General features: G+C 40.5%; 1 protein-coding gene and 1 long non-coding RNA gene across 3 annotated transcripts in view; one reads left to right on the top strand and one right to left on the bottom strand.

The window, feature by feature from the left end:
- LOC127614445 (mitogen-activated protein kinase kinase kinase 7-like) overlaps positions 1-16,059 on the top strand; it is a 74,528-nt gene extending 58,469 nt beyond the window's left edge. The window contains exons 12-14 of one of the 2 annotated variants that reach the window (XM_052085765.1): positions 649-710; positions 8,036-8,151; positions 12,356-16,059. In XM_052085765.1, coding sequence (XP_051941725.1) covers positions 649-710; positions 8,036-8,151; positions 12,356-12,527 — 350 coding nt within the window. In that variant the 3' untranslated portion in view covers positions 12,528-16,059. Of the gene's footprint in view, positions 1-648; positions 711-8,035; positions 8,152-10,781; positions 11,496-12,355 lie in introns of those variants that run through there. The other variant, XM_052085766.1, reaches the window with a different exon arrangement.
- LOC127614585 (uncharacterized) lies at positions 5,465-5,882 on the bottom strand. Its single transcript, XR_007966629.1, has 2 exons — positions 5,755-5,882; positions 5,465-5,637 (listed from the first exon to the last, which is right to left on the bottom strand). It is a non-coding gene; the product is annotated as an uncharacterized LOC127614585 (long non-coding RNA).
- Positions 16,060-16,263: the final 204 nt, after the last annotated feature.

The following is a 16,263-nucleotide window of genomic DNA, read 5'->3' as shown; positions in this document are numbered from 1 at the left end:
CGAGTGGAACGGATGAAGAGAAGACACGGAGACAGACAGACGTACAGAACCTGTATTTGTTGAGACTATGAAAACCTTTAATAAAGTCTGCCTTTTGAAAAAATAAAACCACAGCTCTCCTTTTTTCAACAAATACAGGTGCGTCTTGCCCATTATCCATGCCTCTTCTTTCGTTCAACTCGAGAGGCGTTCATGACCGCCTCCGAAAAACGCATTGGCATTTCCTTGATCATAGCTCCAACAGAACTATCAGATTGACATCTAGTAGTAATTTATTCCTCTGTTGTGTATTCACAAATGATGAAATCACAATATTAATTCTGTGTGTTTGTGTGTGTGTGGGGGAGGGGCTGTAGAATGTATTTTGTGATATCCTCGCTTGCTTTTCAGTTTTGATGTATTATCAATTTTCGTAGTTTCATTGAAGTAATCGTGAGTTCACGTTTTTCGGAGGCGACAGCGATGTTGTTACCTCGTAAAGACAGGAATGGATAAGAGCCCAAATGGATTCTTAAAATAAAAATGAGGAATGTCTATTTCAACAAATATTTAATTTCACCACATGATATTTTGCATATGATCATCAACCGGTGTTTTACAACCGTGACAATTAAGTATATCACTCACTGTCTCAATTTATTTTTGTAGCAATGAATGGTTTAGACGGCTCCATTCCCATGGCCTACCTAAAACTGGATCATCAGTTACAGGTAGGTAGTGTATTTTTTTCAGTACAGTATTTCTATTTTTATATCCATCTCTCTCACTCTCTCTCTCTCTCTATATATATATATATACATATATATGAGCTGTCAAACGATCAAAATATTTAATCTAATTAAAAACACAACTGTCATAAGTCAAATTAACTGAAAATTGATCCTGATTAGTCACGCATTTCTTATCATTTCCGAATTTCCTTTTATATTTTTTGTCCTATTTTCCCCCTTTTAATGCTCTCCAACATGGAATCATGAATCAGTTTTCTACGTGCAAAATGCAAATATTTACTCGAATAACAATTTCGATTATCAATTTTACATGAACATTTTTCACTTATTAGCAGTTATTCACACATAATCTCTCACACAATATTACTGTCCATCAACAACAGTGAAAAAAATATTTTGTCACACAACAGCTGCTTTAACAGCTTTTTATGGAATCAAGACAGGGCAATATAAAATTTTAAAGTGCACATCTAAGGTAAACTATTCCTCATCCTGTAGTGGACTTCAGCCATTGTTGCATACTTCGTTTTTCTCAAGTTTGCTTTGAACACAGCAGTCAGGCTATGTTGATTCTGGTCCTTATTGCGCAGAAGTCTCTATGGTTTTGTGTGGACATCATTTTGGTTGACTACACTTGGTTCGATGACAACACTGGAGACGTTTTATTTTCAGTGTGGTCGCTACCACTGCACCTCTGAACTCTCGACGTGCCTCAGCGCACCGTCGCTGTCAGAGGAACACAGAGACACTCCGCCCCCATTCTTTATATGGACACGGAACACGGTAACTTTCCACACAAAATAGGCCAAGTGTGAAGTAAAATTGGCCAACCATGTTTTTGAGTAATATTAATGGCTGAACATTTACAAGCATATTTCCATTATTTTTTTTTTTAACACAAACCTTCCAGATTTTTTGTTTAACCCATAGCAATGCCCTTGACAACGAAAATGCTTTTCTTCGGCCATCTTTGGAAATGACGTCACATGGAGAGATGCGAGGGAAGTCCTTCCATTGAACAGCTTTTTTGCATTGCTTGTTGGTAAGATGCCACGGCGGTGTGTGGCGATGTATTGTTCGCAAACGACAGAAAAGTTGTACCAGTGGCCGAAGGATAGCAGGGCACTTAAATGGACTTTTATTCGCACGAAGCGAATGAATTTTACGCCATCATCGACGAGTGTTCTCTGCTATCTCCACTTCAAAGATGACTGCTTTCTCAACCGGTCTGCTGATGATCAAATATTTGCAAAAAAGTAAGTGTGATTTTTGGATAGATAATGATTTTATCAAAGCATAGCTGCCAACTCTTGTGGAATGACCAGTAGCATAGCTGCCAACTCTTGTGGAATGAACAGAAGAAAGTAGCGAAGTTAGCCGAAAGCTAACTCGAGATGCTAGCAACGTTGAACAGGCAAAGCTAGCGATAACGACGTTAGTTTTCGGCTCAAGGCAAACCCCGATCTATGTTATTCATATCAGCGATGAGTCATAATGGCAGTCAGACAAATTGTTCTGGAAGTACATTTCAATAGGTTGTCAGCGCTGCTTTGTTGACGAATGAACATTGAATTGAATTGAATAAAACTTTATTGTATTCATGACACATCCTCTTGGAAAACTGCCAATCATTTGTCACGCCTATGCATTTTACGATTTACTTCATAATTTAAATATTTCATAATTAAATATTTGGTATTCTGCGGGTTATTACTCAATGCAACTGCTGTCCCAACAATTCACCTGCCTCCACCAGACCAGCAAGTTCAATATCCACCTGTCCAGCGTGCAGCAGCAGCTAAGCAAGACAGGAAGCGAACCGTAGCTGAGGCTATCAGCTCTGAGACGGATGAGTGTAGGGGGGCAGTTATTACTGGAAGAATCCAGTTCAAACAGCCATCAAAATGATGAAGTTATACCACCACTTAGTGTGGATAAAAGTAAGTGATGATGAGGATGGCCATTACTGATAAATATATACATACATTGATTATAAATATATTTATCTTTTCAATTTGCTCAGTGGTGCAGACATTGAAGTATTGTCCTTGCGAGAAATGTAAGAAGAGTTCAAATTACCGGTCCATTGTTTGCAATGCAACTTGGGCCAACCAGAACCCAAAAGGAAAAAGGTCTGTATGCCATTGGTTGACACAGACAATGAAGAGGAGAGTGACGTGGAAAAGGACAATCGACACGTCCCGGACCAAGATGTGAATTTTCAGGTCCGTTTCGAGATTATTCCACAGATTAACACCTTTGCTAGATACACATCTTTGCTTGATGTTTGTTCTTGTTTTGAGTTTTTTGAATAAGTTGGTACCTCTTAATTCATAGTTGCTTTCTCGAATTTCGAAAAACTTCTAAACTCTTGGTGTCCATTCAATTGCTAACTTTGATGGACTTTGATGGATTTCTATGTTTTGGCAGAGCAGGTTATTGAGTGCTTTGTACATTAATTGGGCGATTTTAAAGTCAACCAGGTCATAAAATTTCATCGTATTTAATTTGATAAATCGTGGATTTGTGGGTTCCATATATTTTGATCTATTAATAATTCAAATTGCTTTTTTTTGTCGTTTGAGAATAGGGAGTGTGTTTGTTTTGCAGGCATTTCCCCATATTTCCACACAGTAGGTAATATATGGTAGTAATAATGAAGTGTATAATGTGTACAAAGATCTCTTATTTAGCACTTCCTTGGTTTTGTAGAGGATCCCTACGGTCTTGGCTATTTTTCTTTCGTTATCGATATGTGGTTTCCAACATAGTTTTGAGTCTATTACTAATCCGAGAAGTTTGGTTTCATACGCTCTTTCTATTTCAATTCAGTTTACCATAATTTTAGCTTGGTGTTTGATTGGTCTTGTGCCAAAAACAATTAACTTCGATTTTTTCAGGTTAAGTGACAATTTATTTGTCGAACCAGTTTTTTAATTTGTTTAATTCGTTTTCTATGGTTGTCAGGAGCCGTTTCAGATTTATTCCAGAACAGTAGAAAGTTGTATCATCAGCAAATAGGACACATTTAAATTGTTTTGAGACCTTTCAGATATCATTTATATATAAGATGAATAGTTTTGGACCAAGCACTCTGACCCCTGAGGAACTCCGTGAGTGATTTTCAGTTGATTCGTTTTTTTATTGTTGAGTTGCAAGTACTGATATCTGTTTTCTAAATAACTTTTTATCCATTTATAAGATACACCTCTAATGCCATATCCTTCTAGTTTTTTCTATAATATACTGTGATCTATTGTGTCAAATCTTTTTTTAGATCTAGGAAAACCCCAACAGTAAATTCTTTGTTGTCTATATTAGTGGCTATTGCTTCCAAAAACTCCATAACTGCCATTGAGGTGGTCCGTTTTTTCCTGAAGCCATATTGATTCTCACTTAACAGCGCATGCTTTTGTATAAAGCTATCAAGTCTGCGACTCCGGTGTTTCCGCCCAAACACCGGAGGAAAAGAAGCAGAAGTGGCTAGCATGTGTGGACCACCTGCAGAACGTGCACGATCGTTGTTTGCATCCTCCAATTACTAGAGAAAAGGCATGGCTATTGCCCGTTTTTTGTTTTTTTTTAGATATTGCCTTCTAGTTAACCCTAAAAAATAGAAATATTGTCATACCTTGTAAATTCATTTAAAGGTACTGAAGTCAATGTCGCAGTGGTGGAACTCCTGACAAAGTCCATGTTTGTCACCGATGTCATGAAGATGTCTCACCTCGGACAGACCAGTGGTGTGGAAGCTTTTCACAGTGTGGTGAATCACTTTGCCCAAAAGATGTACCACTTCTCGTACAAAGGAATGAAAAGCAGGTGTGTTAAAGAAAACTGATATGCATGAAATACAGACTATAGTCAAATGTAGAACATTGAGGTATAAAGTTATTTCAACACAATTTGACAGTTTTTTAAAAATAAGAATGCATTTTTTGTTCTATTCCATAATAATTATTGCTGCTTTGCATTATAATGAAAATGCTGGCAGACCACAAAAAGTGACAAAGGAAGGAATACACACTGTATCATTTATCCCAAATATGAGTGGTGGGTATTCTCTGAGAAAGATACTGGTGGATGCAACTTATGGTAAGTTATGAAATAAAAAGCACTCCAGGCAAATGCATGACATACTGAGTATAACCCATATGTCGTCAAAGTATTTATCATACCAATATGTTGTGTGTTTGTTTGTTTGTTTTTAGACAATGTGATTGACTGCCTGTCAGAGGTGATGAAACTGACTACCATTCAAAATAAGTCCAGAACTGGTGATGTGTCTGTCGATCCGCAATTCCTGACAGCAGCAGTGAACAGGCCGGACAAGTCAACTGTTATTGCCGAGCACCAGACTAGATTCCTCAGGAAATAAAAAAAAAACTACATTACCTGTATTCAGTTGTCCTCATTTGTTTATTTTTATTACAGTATTTTGTCATGATAGGCACCATGTCCACATTCACCACTCTAAAACCAGTCCAAATCATAGTTCTGGAACATTTCTCTGTGAAACACGAAACCCTTTGAATACAACTGACTCCTCTCCTCCTGGTGGTGGAAAACGTCCCCTAATACAAGAACGGCGCATGCTGGGCGCACAACATGGTTGTCCTGACCAAGAAACTTCCAGCACCAGCGCACCAATTGTCTGTAGGCAATGTGCCTATACTTGGCATCCTGCGGCCCATCAAATGCCTTGCCTTTGTACTGCTGCTTGTAGGTCATCCATGCCACCTGCAATCCATATGGGTCTAGGCACACAGAATTGAGTCCAGGATGGTCAGTGATGCAGTCCAGCACCTGATTGAAGTGTTCCTCTCCTTGTCGACGTAGTCACTACTTCTTGAATTTCATGGCAGCAAACACATTCAACTGCTGGAGGCATTTACTAGAAGTACACCTGGAGAAAAAAAAAAGTAAAATACTGAGCGATGACACCATGAACATAAATTTTATTGAACAAGCGTATTGCTCACAGTTGTCACTGGGTGGGACCACCGCACTATGGTTCACTTACATTACGGAATGTCTGTCACGTTGCATCGTGTTGGACCCCAAAAAGCAGGCATGAGGGAGGAGCAGGGTGTTTTTGAAGAATTGTATTTAAAACAAAGAAAACTAAATCCTAAACAAATTCCAAAGTAACAAACAAAAACCATGACTAAAGCTAAAACATAACAATGAACCAAACAAATATAACAGAAGCCAAGAGCAAACCAACAAACATGACAGTAGCAAAAGCAACAATGACCCGACACCGAGTGTTCAGGCAGGAGACCTTTTATACAACTACCGTATTTTCACGACTATTCGACGCACCGTACGGTTGGGCGCTTGTATCCATGTTTGAATCATTGTTTGAAATGCTTTGCATTTCGGCCGTATGGAGACGTGCCATCATCATCCTCCATGTGACGCATCACTTCCGGGTTCCGCCCTTTCAGGCTGGAACTTCGGAAAATCGATAATTTTGTCAAATATACAACACATAAATGACTTTTTCATGCTTTATTTGGTGGACAATGTTTAAGTACTTTCATTGTGACCCTATTTGGCATTTGATGAAATTACTTCACACTTGGCCTTTAAATCCACTCGAGGCTGAGTACGAGTTTACCTTAGATGTGCAATTTATAATGTTATATTGCTCTGTTTTGAATCCATAAAAAGAGCTGTTAAAGCAGCTGTTGTGTGACAAAATATTTTTTTTACTGTTCTTGATGGACAGTAATATTGTGTGAGAGATTATTTGCGAATAACTGCTCCAAGTGAAAAATGTTCATGTATAATTGAAAATCGAAATTATTTCAGTAAATATTTACATTTTGCACATCTAAAACTGATTCATGATTCCATGTTGATGAGAGCATTAAAATTGGGAAAAATAGGACAAAAAATATATAAAAGGAAATTCAGAAACTATAAAAAATGTGTGAGTAATCACGATTAATTTTTTGTGAATTTGAGTTAATTACGACAGTTGCATTTTTAATTTGATTAAATATTTTAATCATTTGACAGTTTCTCTTTCAACTCATCCAGTCAAATAAAAACCCAACTCAATAAATCTCATATGATGCACATAGAGTGACATGTTTTTATTAACTTAATCACGATTTTCAGCACGCTGTAAGTTCCCTTGATATCCTAGCCCTGGAGAGATAGAGACTTGGCACACTGGTCTCGCTTTCAATTATGGCACTCAAAATGGATATGTAGTGCTGGTCGCCTGTCTCTCTAAGTTCCTTGTGGGCATAACTAAGAGAATCAGTGGTGCATAAAGATGCAATGAAATAGCCCACAAAGAGCACCGAAAAGGTCTGTAAGTCAATGCGCGTGGTTGTGCGAGGAGCAGGCTGACAGTCAGAAGAGGCAATAAAGCAGCACGAGTGAATGTTGATGCATGGAAACGACCATTTATTCAGCCTGGGAAAAAAAACGATCTGTGCATATGTAAAGGATGCAAGCTCACATTGTGCTCAACTATGTTCAGCCTAACTCTGTGAGAGCCTGTGTGTGATAGTTGTCAGCCAGCGGGTTTGCAAAAAAATCACAACAGGTTTATGTAATTTTAAGGAAAAAGGCAGTATGGGGATATACTCTATATATCATTGTCAGGGTATCACATTTTGTCAATATCGCACAGCACTACTTGGGCAGTTGTTAAACTCACTGTCAAGTGAAATAAGCATTTTGGGGTTTTTTTCTGTACATTATGCATGTTGAAAGATAATTTCTGAAAGCATGAGTAACGATTATTTACAAAGTGTTTCAGAGTTGTGGAGATAGTATTGAACTGTTCCACGACAGTATGGGTGGGTGCCCAACCTTTTTTGACGGAAGATCTACTTTTCGATCCACCACCCTCCCATCGACCTGTTCCCGCGCATACACACACACTTACACACACATGCCAAAATGAGCAACAGCCATAACGGTATAGTTTTGTTGTTGTTGTTATTTTTACATTTAAAGTAAAAAGAGGAGTGGTCAGAAGTAAAACTTGATTTGAAATTTAGCGTGCTTGAATGGAGTCACGACTAAAAATGAATCAGCTGTCCAGAACAAAGGTGATGAACATGATGACGATGACTTGTGTCTCAAGTAATATTGCATAAATGAGTTTATTTCCAAATGAACGTCGATTTGCGGAAAAAGAAAAACATTAAAAGAAATAAGTGAACAAATCATACAGTAGCTTGGGCCGGGAAGTTTCAAATATACGCAATGATCAAAGTCTTACTTTTGTCAAGTTGGCTGTCAGCAATTTTAACGATATATGTGTATTTTTTTTCCAGCCCTTGACTCCGTGTCCTCACTCCAAAGAGTCAATGGCTGTGTTTGAGCAGCATATCAAGATGGCTCAGGAATACATTCGGGTTCAGTCAGAGATTGCTGAACTTGTTCGGAGAAAGTAAGTGATATGATCTCTTGTGAGGTTGGCTCCTGTGGATTCATCGATGCTGATTTCAATCACCTGCACCGCTTACATCTGAAATGGCCAAAATTGTACATTGTCAAAGCTTTAAAACAGAGGTTACCAATATGGTGCTGGTGGACACCAGGTGCCCCCAGAGATTTTCTCGGACAAAGTTAAAGAAATGACTCGGCACACAGGAAAATTGTCTTCAATATCGGCGGAAGCGGATCTCTGAGAGCGAACGACGGTTAGTTGCTCCGCGATCAAACTCAAAGTCCCGTCTGCGCGAGTTCGACATTTTATTGTAACATATGGAAAATACAAGTAAAACTCTGCCCCCGATATTTGCATGCCGCACGCCCAGTCCGGCCCTCGGTAGTGATTGGTTACCTGTTTTTCAAACTTGAACCATCAGTACATTGGCGCCTTTTCTGTCTGGTCTACATCGAATTAACATGTTGCAGACTTTGCGGATGGACAATGTCGCCTGGGCGCGATGGGTGGTCTCAACTCGTCTTTTGTTGCTCAACCGCTGTTCCCGAATTATTTATTCCCCTTTTGTGATCGAGTTTCGCCTTCTCCCCTGTGGTCGCCCACCTGTATTGACGTGCTAATTGTGGACTTCAACAGCCCTCCGGCTTTGTGCACAGGAATTTGGGGGTGCTGGATACGCACCCAAACGTTTAGATGTGCCCAAATTAAATGAAACTTGAAACATGATACAACTTAGCTCATAGTTGAGGCCTGTTCTAAAATCAACTCAGCAGTGATGGAATATTTACGAGGAATGTTGTACAAAGCAGAAGTGATCGTTTAAAAAAAGAAGGGGTGTACGGAAGGAGTTCTTAACCTGTTTTTTGGGGGGGGGGGGTGTTTTTTGTTTGTATTTTTAACTTGGGGCACATTCCCATCTGATTTCCATTGACTTGTATTATGTTTGTTCAATAACTAAATCAAACGGTTTGAAAATCTATTACCCCGACAATTAAATAACCTCATACAATGTGATCATCCAAAAGACATGTATTGATGCTGTGTAAACTTTGACACCCAACAAAATGGCAAACAGGCAAAGAATTCCAGAAATTAAGCTTGGGGTCACAAGTCAAGTTTTTTACCATGAAAATAACTAATGTTTTGAATGAAAATGTTTTGTCTTTGGGTGATGTTTGTCAGAATCTTTGATTTCAAATTTTCTTTCGAAATAATTATTAGTTTCACTGTGATGTTTTCCCCCCTTCAACTAATTGGTGTACAGTATAGGTAAATAACTGACTGATGCATTATTGCCACCTAGTGGCAGAAAGCTTTTCATGCAACTCTGATGTACTGACAGGTGAGAGAGAAATACATATATAGATAGATAGATAGATAGATAGATAGATAGATAGATAGATAGATAGATAGATAGATAGATAGATAGATAGATAGATAGATAGATAGATAGATAGATAGATAGATAGATAGATAGATAGATAGATAGATAGATAGATAGATAGATAGATAGATAGATAGATATGAGGGGCTGGATAGCTCAGTTGGTAGGGCATCGGTTTGGCATACGGGAGACACCCTACCTGCTCAGGAGCAGGCCCTGAGCACCAGAGCCATTGAGGCCCAGATATACATCGCCAGACAAGATCCAAAGTGTCGCTTGTGCAAAGAGGCACCTGAGACGATCCAACACATAACTGCATGGTGTAAGATGCTGGCAGGGAAAGCCTACATGGAACGTCATAACCAGGTGGCTGGCATAGTCGACTGAAACATCTGTGCGGAGTATGGACTGGAAACCCCAAAGTCAAAATGGGAAACACCTCCGAAGGTGGTGGAGAATGACTGTGGCACTTCCAGATCCAGACTGACAAGATGGTAATGGCGAACCAACCAGATATCGTGATCATAGATAAAGGGCAGAAGAAAGCCGTTGTAGTGGATGTAGCGGTCCCAAGTGATGGAAACATCAGGAAGAAGGAACATGAGAAACTGGAGAAATACCAAGGGCTCAGAGAGGAGCTGGAGAGAGCCTGGAAGGTAAAGGTGAGTCGTGCCTGTGGTGGTCGGAGCACTCGGGGCAGTGACCCCCAAACTAGATGAGTGGCTGCAACAGATCCCGGGAACAACATCGGACATCTCAGTCCAGAAATGTGCAGTGCTGGGAACAGCAAGGATACTGCGCAGAACCCTCAAGCTTCCTGGCCTCTGGTAGAGGACCCGAGCTGAATGAGGGATGGACACCACCCAAGGGGTGAGAGGAGGATTTATATATATGTATATATATATATATATATATATATATATATATATATATATTATGTTTCCCTCATAAAAAGATAAGAGATATTTGGCTTTCAGGTGAAATCGATAGAAAACGTTTACATTACAATGATATCATATTTTGCAAGTAGCACATTTAAGTACAAGGATGCCTTGGTAATTTCCTCATCTCAAACAATTTATTGAAACAAAAGGTAAGAACAATGGTGGGTACACCACAATTTTAAAAAAACATCTCTAACTCGTTGTGTCCCCTCAGCATCAATAATAACTTGACAACGACGTCTCATGCTGTTCACAAGTCCACTTATTGTCTGCTGAGTCATGGCATTCCACTCTTCTTGAAGGGCAGCCCTCAGGTCATTGAGGTTGTGGGGTGCACAGTTTCGAGCCCCTACATAGCAACTCAGCTGATCTTACCGGTTTTCAGGAGGATTCAGGTCTGGAGAAAGTGCAGGCCATTCTATTTGAGGTACACCAGTTTCCAACATCCATATTCCCCTGATGTGACCTCGATGAGCTGGAGTATTCTCGTCCATGAAGATGGAATGAGGCCCGTGTTTTTCATGCAGGGGCACATTCACTGGATTAATAATGTTATTCAGGTGGTATGGGCTTGTCACTGTTCCATTCACAAAGTGTAGGGCAATTCTGTCCCCACTGCACACACCTGCCCACACTGCAACACAGCCACCACCCAAAGCTCATCTGGCGACAACAGTGGATTATGCATAGCACTTTTGTTGCCGTCTCCAACGTTGCTGGCGGCCATAATTTCTGCTCAACGTGAAGCGATTTTCATCAGAAAACAGCACTGAGGCCCACTGGACCCTCATCAGGAGTAAATGCTCTCTGACAATGACGCATGTGGCCATTGGTGTGGTCAGGTAGCCATGCAGGTCGTCTAGCATGAAGACGCACCAATGTAAATGGTTTCGGATGGTCTGACAGATGGTCTTGGGTGCCTTTCACCTCCCTTAAACGTGCCTGGAGTTGAGTGGCAATTGTCTTGTCCAGGGAAACCAAGCCAACAAAAGTATTTATAAAAAAATGATGAGATTTATTGAAGAAAGAAAAAAGAAATGTTATCTTGTTGGGAGTTGGTGAAGGCCAGCACAACCAGCATTTTTGAGCAGCTACGCAGAGTACTGTACAGACGAGTGCAACTTTGCTTATCAGCAAAATAACTGATCAGCATTCAAAGGTGCGGTCAGCATTCAATAGTACGAACAGTTACTTCCATTTTGCGCTGTTATACAGTACGTCAAATTGCCATTACACATTCATCATCCAGGCATCTCTCAGGGCAGATTGTAGCGATCATCGGCATGGGATGTCCACTTCGACATCTTTCTGTGACGCTTCCGGTTTCTCTGTATTTCTGTTGCAACCTGCTGATGACACTCTGTGACACGCTAAGCTCACTGGGCACTTTGAGAATGTCCTGTTTAAATCATCACAATGGCAAGGTACTCTTGATCCATTGTTCGGTGTCGCCTTTGTCTCATGATGTCAACATGAGCAGCATGATAAGGACCACTGTTTAATACACCACCTCTAATTGTGGCAATTCAAGGGTCAAACCAAGCATTTATCCAATGCCCATCCACTTGTGCGCGGGAGTAGAACAACCCACTCTACGCTTCCTCATCAAAGCTATAAGAGTTCACCTGTAAATTAGAAGGAAGTTGTGTCCGTTACCGTAATAAGATGATGATTCTGAACAAAAGATGAAGGTGTGCAAGCATAGTTAGTCAGAGAACCCTAACCTTAATACACAGCAGTACATACTTCAACACTTTTTGGGGGGGTATTTTAGGGTAAGTAAGAATGATTGATTGCATTTGATCCTGAAGATTTTTTGAAAATGAGTTGAACCATGAAGTCCAATTAACAAGACACTGTATTGCTTTCTATCTAGGCAGGAGTTGTTTTCAGAGTTGGAGGAGGGCCAGAGAGAGCACCAGACCTCATCTCGAGTCATGCAGGAGCACAGCAAGCTGCTGGAGGACAACAGCAGCCTTTCCGCCTACTGTCAGGGCCTCAGAAATCAACTGAGTGTGATAAAGAGCCAAGATCAACAACAGAGCTAAAGCCACACAGCACGGATGTACCAGACCCATTGTAAATTCATTCTCTGGTCTCGTGTGAAATTACTCCATGAACTGGCCTGGATTTGGGGACGCGTTGGCCCTGAGAAAAACAGGCATGCCTCTCATCATTGATAGTGTCTTAGTTTTCACAGCTGACCGTGGGATCGATTCTCTCTCAATAACCGTGTAATAGTGAGCGTGAATGATTGACTGGCAATCACTTCAGAGTGTCAGCTGGGACAGCCGCCAGCTCCCTGAAACGCTGAACAGGATGAGCAGTAGCAAGTGGATCGAACTAAATGAAGACACCTCAAGAGGAAACCAATCAATCCGATATTTGACCTCACCCAAAACCCTAAACTATTTGGGTACATGTACCATTTCAATCTTCAAGTCCTCTCAGACCGTATTTTTTCACCCACATCAAAATGTAGCCACTTGCGGTGTGACGCTGGCCGTATGTCACATAGTTCTGGCATGGTACAGTTATGGTTGTGGACATACACTCTACTTGTAACCCTAGTAATATAAAAGCCCCGAAGTTGACGTTTGTCGGAATGAACAGAGACGCAGCTGATGGTGAAAAGTGTCCGTCTCGAATTTGTTAGAGGTTAAATAATTGAATACCTTCAGAAGAGTTGTGGGAGATGGGTGCTATCATCATTGATGTAGTGGAGATGGTTTCCCTCACCCCTCTTTCAAACCATCTGTCAACAAGGGACAATTTTTTTCTGATGACATACGATACTTTTAAGCGTGCTAATTTTAACCCCCTTCTCGAAAATGGGGTTAAGACTGAAACGTAACCTTTACCAAATAACTTGCTAAGTGCATCAGTGACCTGCCTCACAGCCAGATTTGAAAAATAACATTCAACAAGTCAAGTCAAGTCAACAGTATTTATAGAGCACTTTCAAACAGCCATCGCTGCATACAAAGTGCTGTACATGGAGCAATTTAACATACACAATAAACAGTAAGACAAATCGGTAATAAAGGCGGTAGAAAGCACCAAACAGTAAAACCAAGAACAAATCTAAGTCATGCTGAGTATAATGCCAAAGAATACAAGTGAGTTTTGAGGAGGGCTTTGAAGATGGGCAGCGAGGAGGCTTGCCGAATGTTCAGTGGGAGGTCATTCCAGAGAGAAGGACCAGCAACAGAAAAGGCTCGATCCCCTCTGAACCTCAGTTTAGTTCTTGGTACTTCTAATAATGTCTGGTCCACAGAACTGAGGCGCCGGGCAGGTGTGTAGGGGCGGATGAGCTCAGAAAGGTAAGGTGGCGCGAAATTATCCTCAGAATGAGGGTAATTCAAGCGTGGGGGTTTTTTTCTCCCCCTCTCCCTCCCTTGTGGTTTCTTTCTGACTTTCGGGTTGAGTGAACGCTGGCGCGTTTTGGCTGCCGCTGCTCAACCCGTCTCGTATTGTTTTGTGTTTTTTGCTATTGTAAAGTGTCCTTGGGTGTCTTGAAAGGCGCTTATAAATAAAATTTATTATTATTATATTATTATTCAGAGATTTGAAAACAATCTTGAAAATAACTCTAAAATGAATGGGGAGAAAGTGAAGGGATGCCAGAGTAGGAGTTATGTGCTCCCTCTTACAAGTACCAGTCAATCAGCAGCATTCTGGACCAGCTAAAGGCGCTTAATGGAGGACTGGCTGACTCCAAAGTAAAGGGCATTGCAGTAATCGAGCCGGGATGTGACAAAGGCATGAATTACTGTCTCAAATTGTTCTTGTGAGAGGAGAGGTTTTATTTTGGCCAGCTGTCTAAGGTGAAAGAAGGTGGATTTAACAACGGCACCAATTTGCCGATCGAGTTTGAAATCACTGTCCAGGTTAAGGCCCAAGTTTGAGACTGTTGACTTAAAGAGAGGGGCCCAAGTCTACAGGATGGAATATAGAAGGGCCACTGGGACCAAACAATATCACCTCTGTCTTCTTTTCATTGAATTTCAAGAAATTTTGTGCCATCCAGGTTTTGATTTCTTCCAGACAGGATAGGAGTGGCCTTAATGAGAAGGCGTCTTTCTTGCTCGGTGGGACATAGATCTGGCAGTCAACTGCATAGTGGAAGGGAATACCATGTTTCCTTAAGATGGAACCCATTGGGAGCAGATACAGCGAGACCAGCAGAGGTCCCAGAATTGAGCTCTGTGGAACACCACATGACAGGGGACCAGTGCGTGACTCAGAGCAGCCAAGGCTGACACAAAAGGTTCTGTCAGATAGATAAGACATATACCACTCAAGAGAACTGCCGCCAATGCCCACCAAGTGCTGCAAACGAGTCAGCAGAATACTGTGATCTACTGTATCAAATGCTACAGTTAAGTCCAATAAAACTAGACACACGTGGTCACCAGAGTCAATTGCCAGGAGGATGTAATTAGAAACGCATAACAGGGCTGACTCAGTGCTATGCATCATTTTGAAACCGAACTGGAAGACCTCCAAGATGTTATGTTCATCCAAGAAAAGTTTCAACTGCATGTGCACCACTTTTTCCAGAATTTTGGATATGAAAGGCAGTTTGGAAATGGGCCTCAAACTTGACAACACATCTGGATCAAGACCAGGTTTCTTGATCAAGGCTTGGACCACAGCATGTGTAAACATTGTTGAAAACAAATAAAATTTATTATTATTATTATTATTATTATATCATTTTTTTCTTTGGGTTTAACCTTTCATGCCTTGGCTTCCACCGTTTGTTTGTTTTTATGTCTTACACATTTTAATTCATATTAATTATTGCAAATGTTCTGTCCCCATTTGGGGGGTTGTATTGACCAACCACAACATTCTGACCATTTTGGACAGTCAAATGACGATTGTCCAAAACATCCGAGTTCAGTTTTGACTTTGTCATAAAACGTGAGCAGGGTGGACTTAACAAAATGTATAATGAAACCCTGAGAAACCTAAATCCAAAACAACCAAAGCCCACAAAACAAGAACCCAAAGTCACAAACAAAAACCCATGGCAGAAGCAAAACAAGGTGAAAGCAATACAAACAAAAACAATGACCCAACACTGAGTGGACGGGCAGGGAGTCCTTTTAGCAGAAAACTACTAATGACTTAAAGACCAACAGGTGTGCTGCTGTAGGAGGAGCCCTACAGTGCCACCTGTTGGTCACAAACATCCACCATGACAGACTTTCGGACAAGAACAAGAACAAACATGTTTGTTACTGGGTTTGGAGTTTGTATTGATGTACTGCATTATTTTGAGAACTGTTTGTACTATTTTGGCTGCATCAAAATATGACACCATATTTACTTCTGAATTTTACTCAATTGTACAAGTGCTCATAATGTTGCACTTGGTCAGTGTTTCAGTTGTTTCGGAATGGTTGTTAAAATCTGGGCAAAACGGTGCCTTATGCCTTAATTTTATTGTCACTTTTATTTTCCATTTTTCTCCTATTTTAAAACTATGTTTTTATGCCTAAGAAAAAGAGAAAAAAGTCATGTTTATGCAGTTGTGATTCTATCTGTACATAAAGAGATACCAAAATGCAAGTGCAGTTGGTGTGCATTGATGCTCTTGTCCTTTGCGCAATGTGTCATAAACACATTTCCACATCAAGATCGAATGGAACCTTTTCATATCACACATTTCTTGAATATCAGTAGGTCAGCAGTCACTGTCCATGTCAGAATTATATGGGTGAAACCATCATAGTTTAAATATGTAATCGGCTCTTTTCCCCGTTTCTAAGCAAG

The sequence above is a fragment of the Hippocampus zosterae genome, chromosome 14 (genome assembly GCF_025434085.1).
Source record: "Hippocampus zosterae strain Florida chromosome 14, ASM2543408v3, whole genome shotgun sequence".
Lineage (NCBI taxonomy): Eukaryota > Metazoa > Chordata > Actinopteri > Syngnathiformes > Syngnathidae > Hippocampus > Hippocampus zosterae.
Note: the sequence above shows the minus strand (reverse complement) of the source record. Positions and strands in the feature narration are given on the sequence as shown.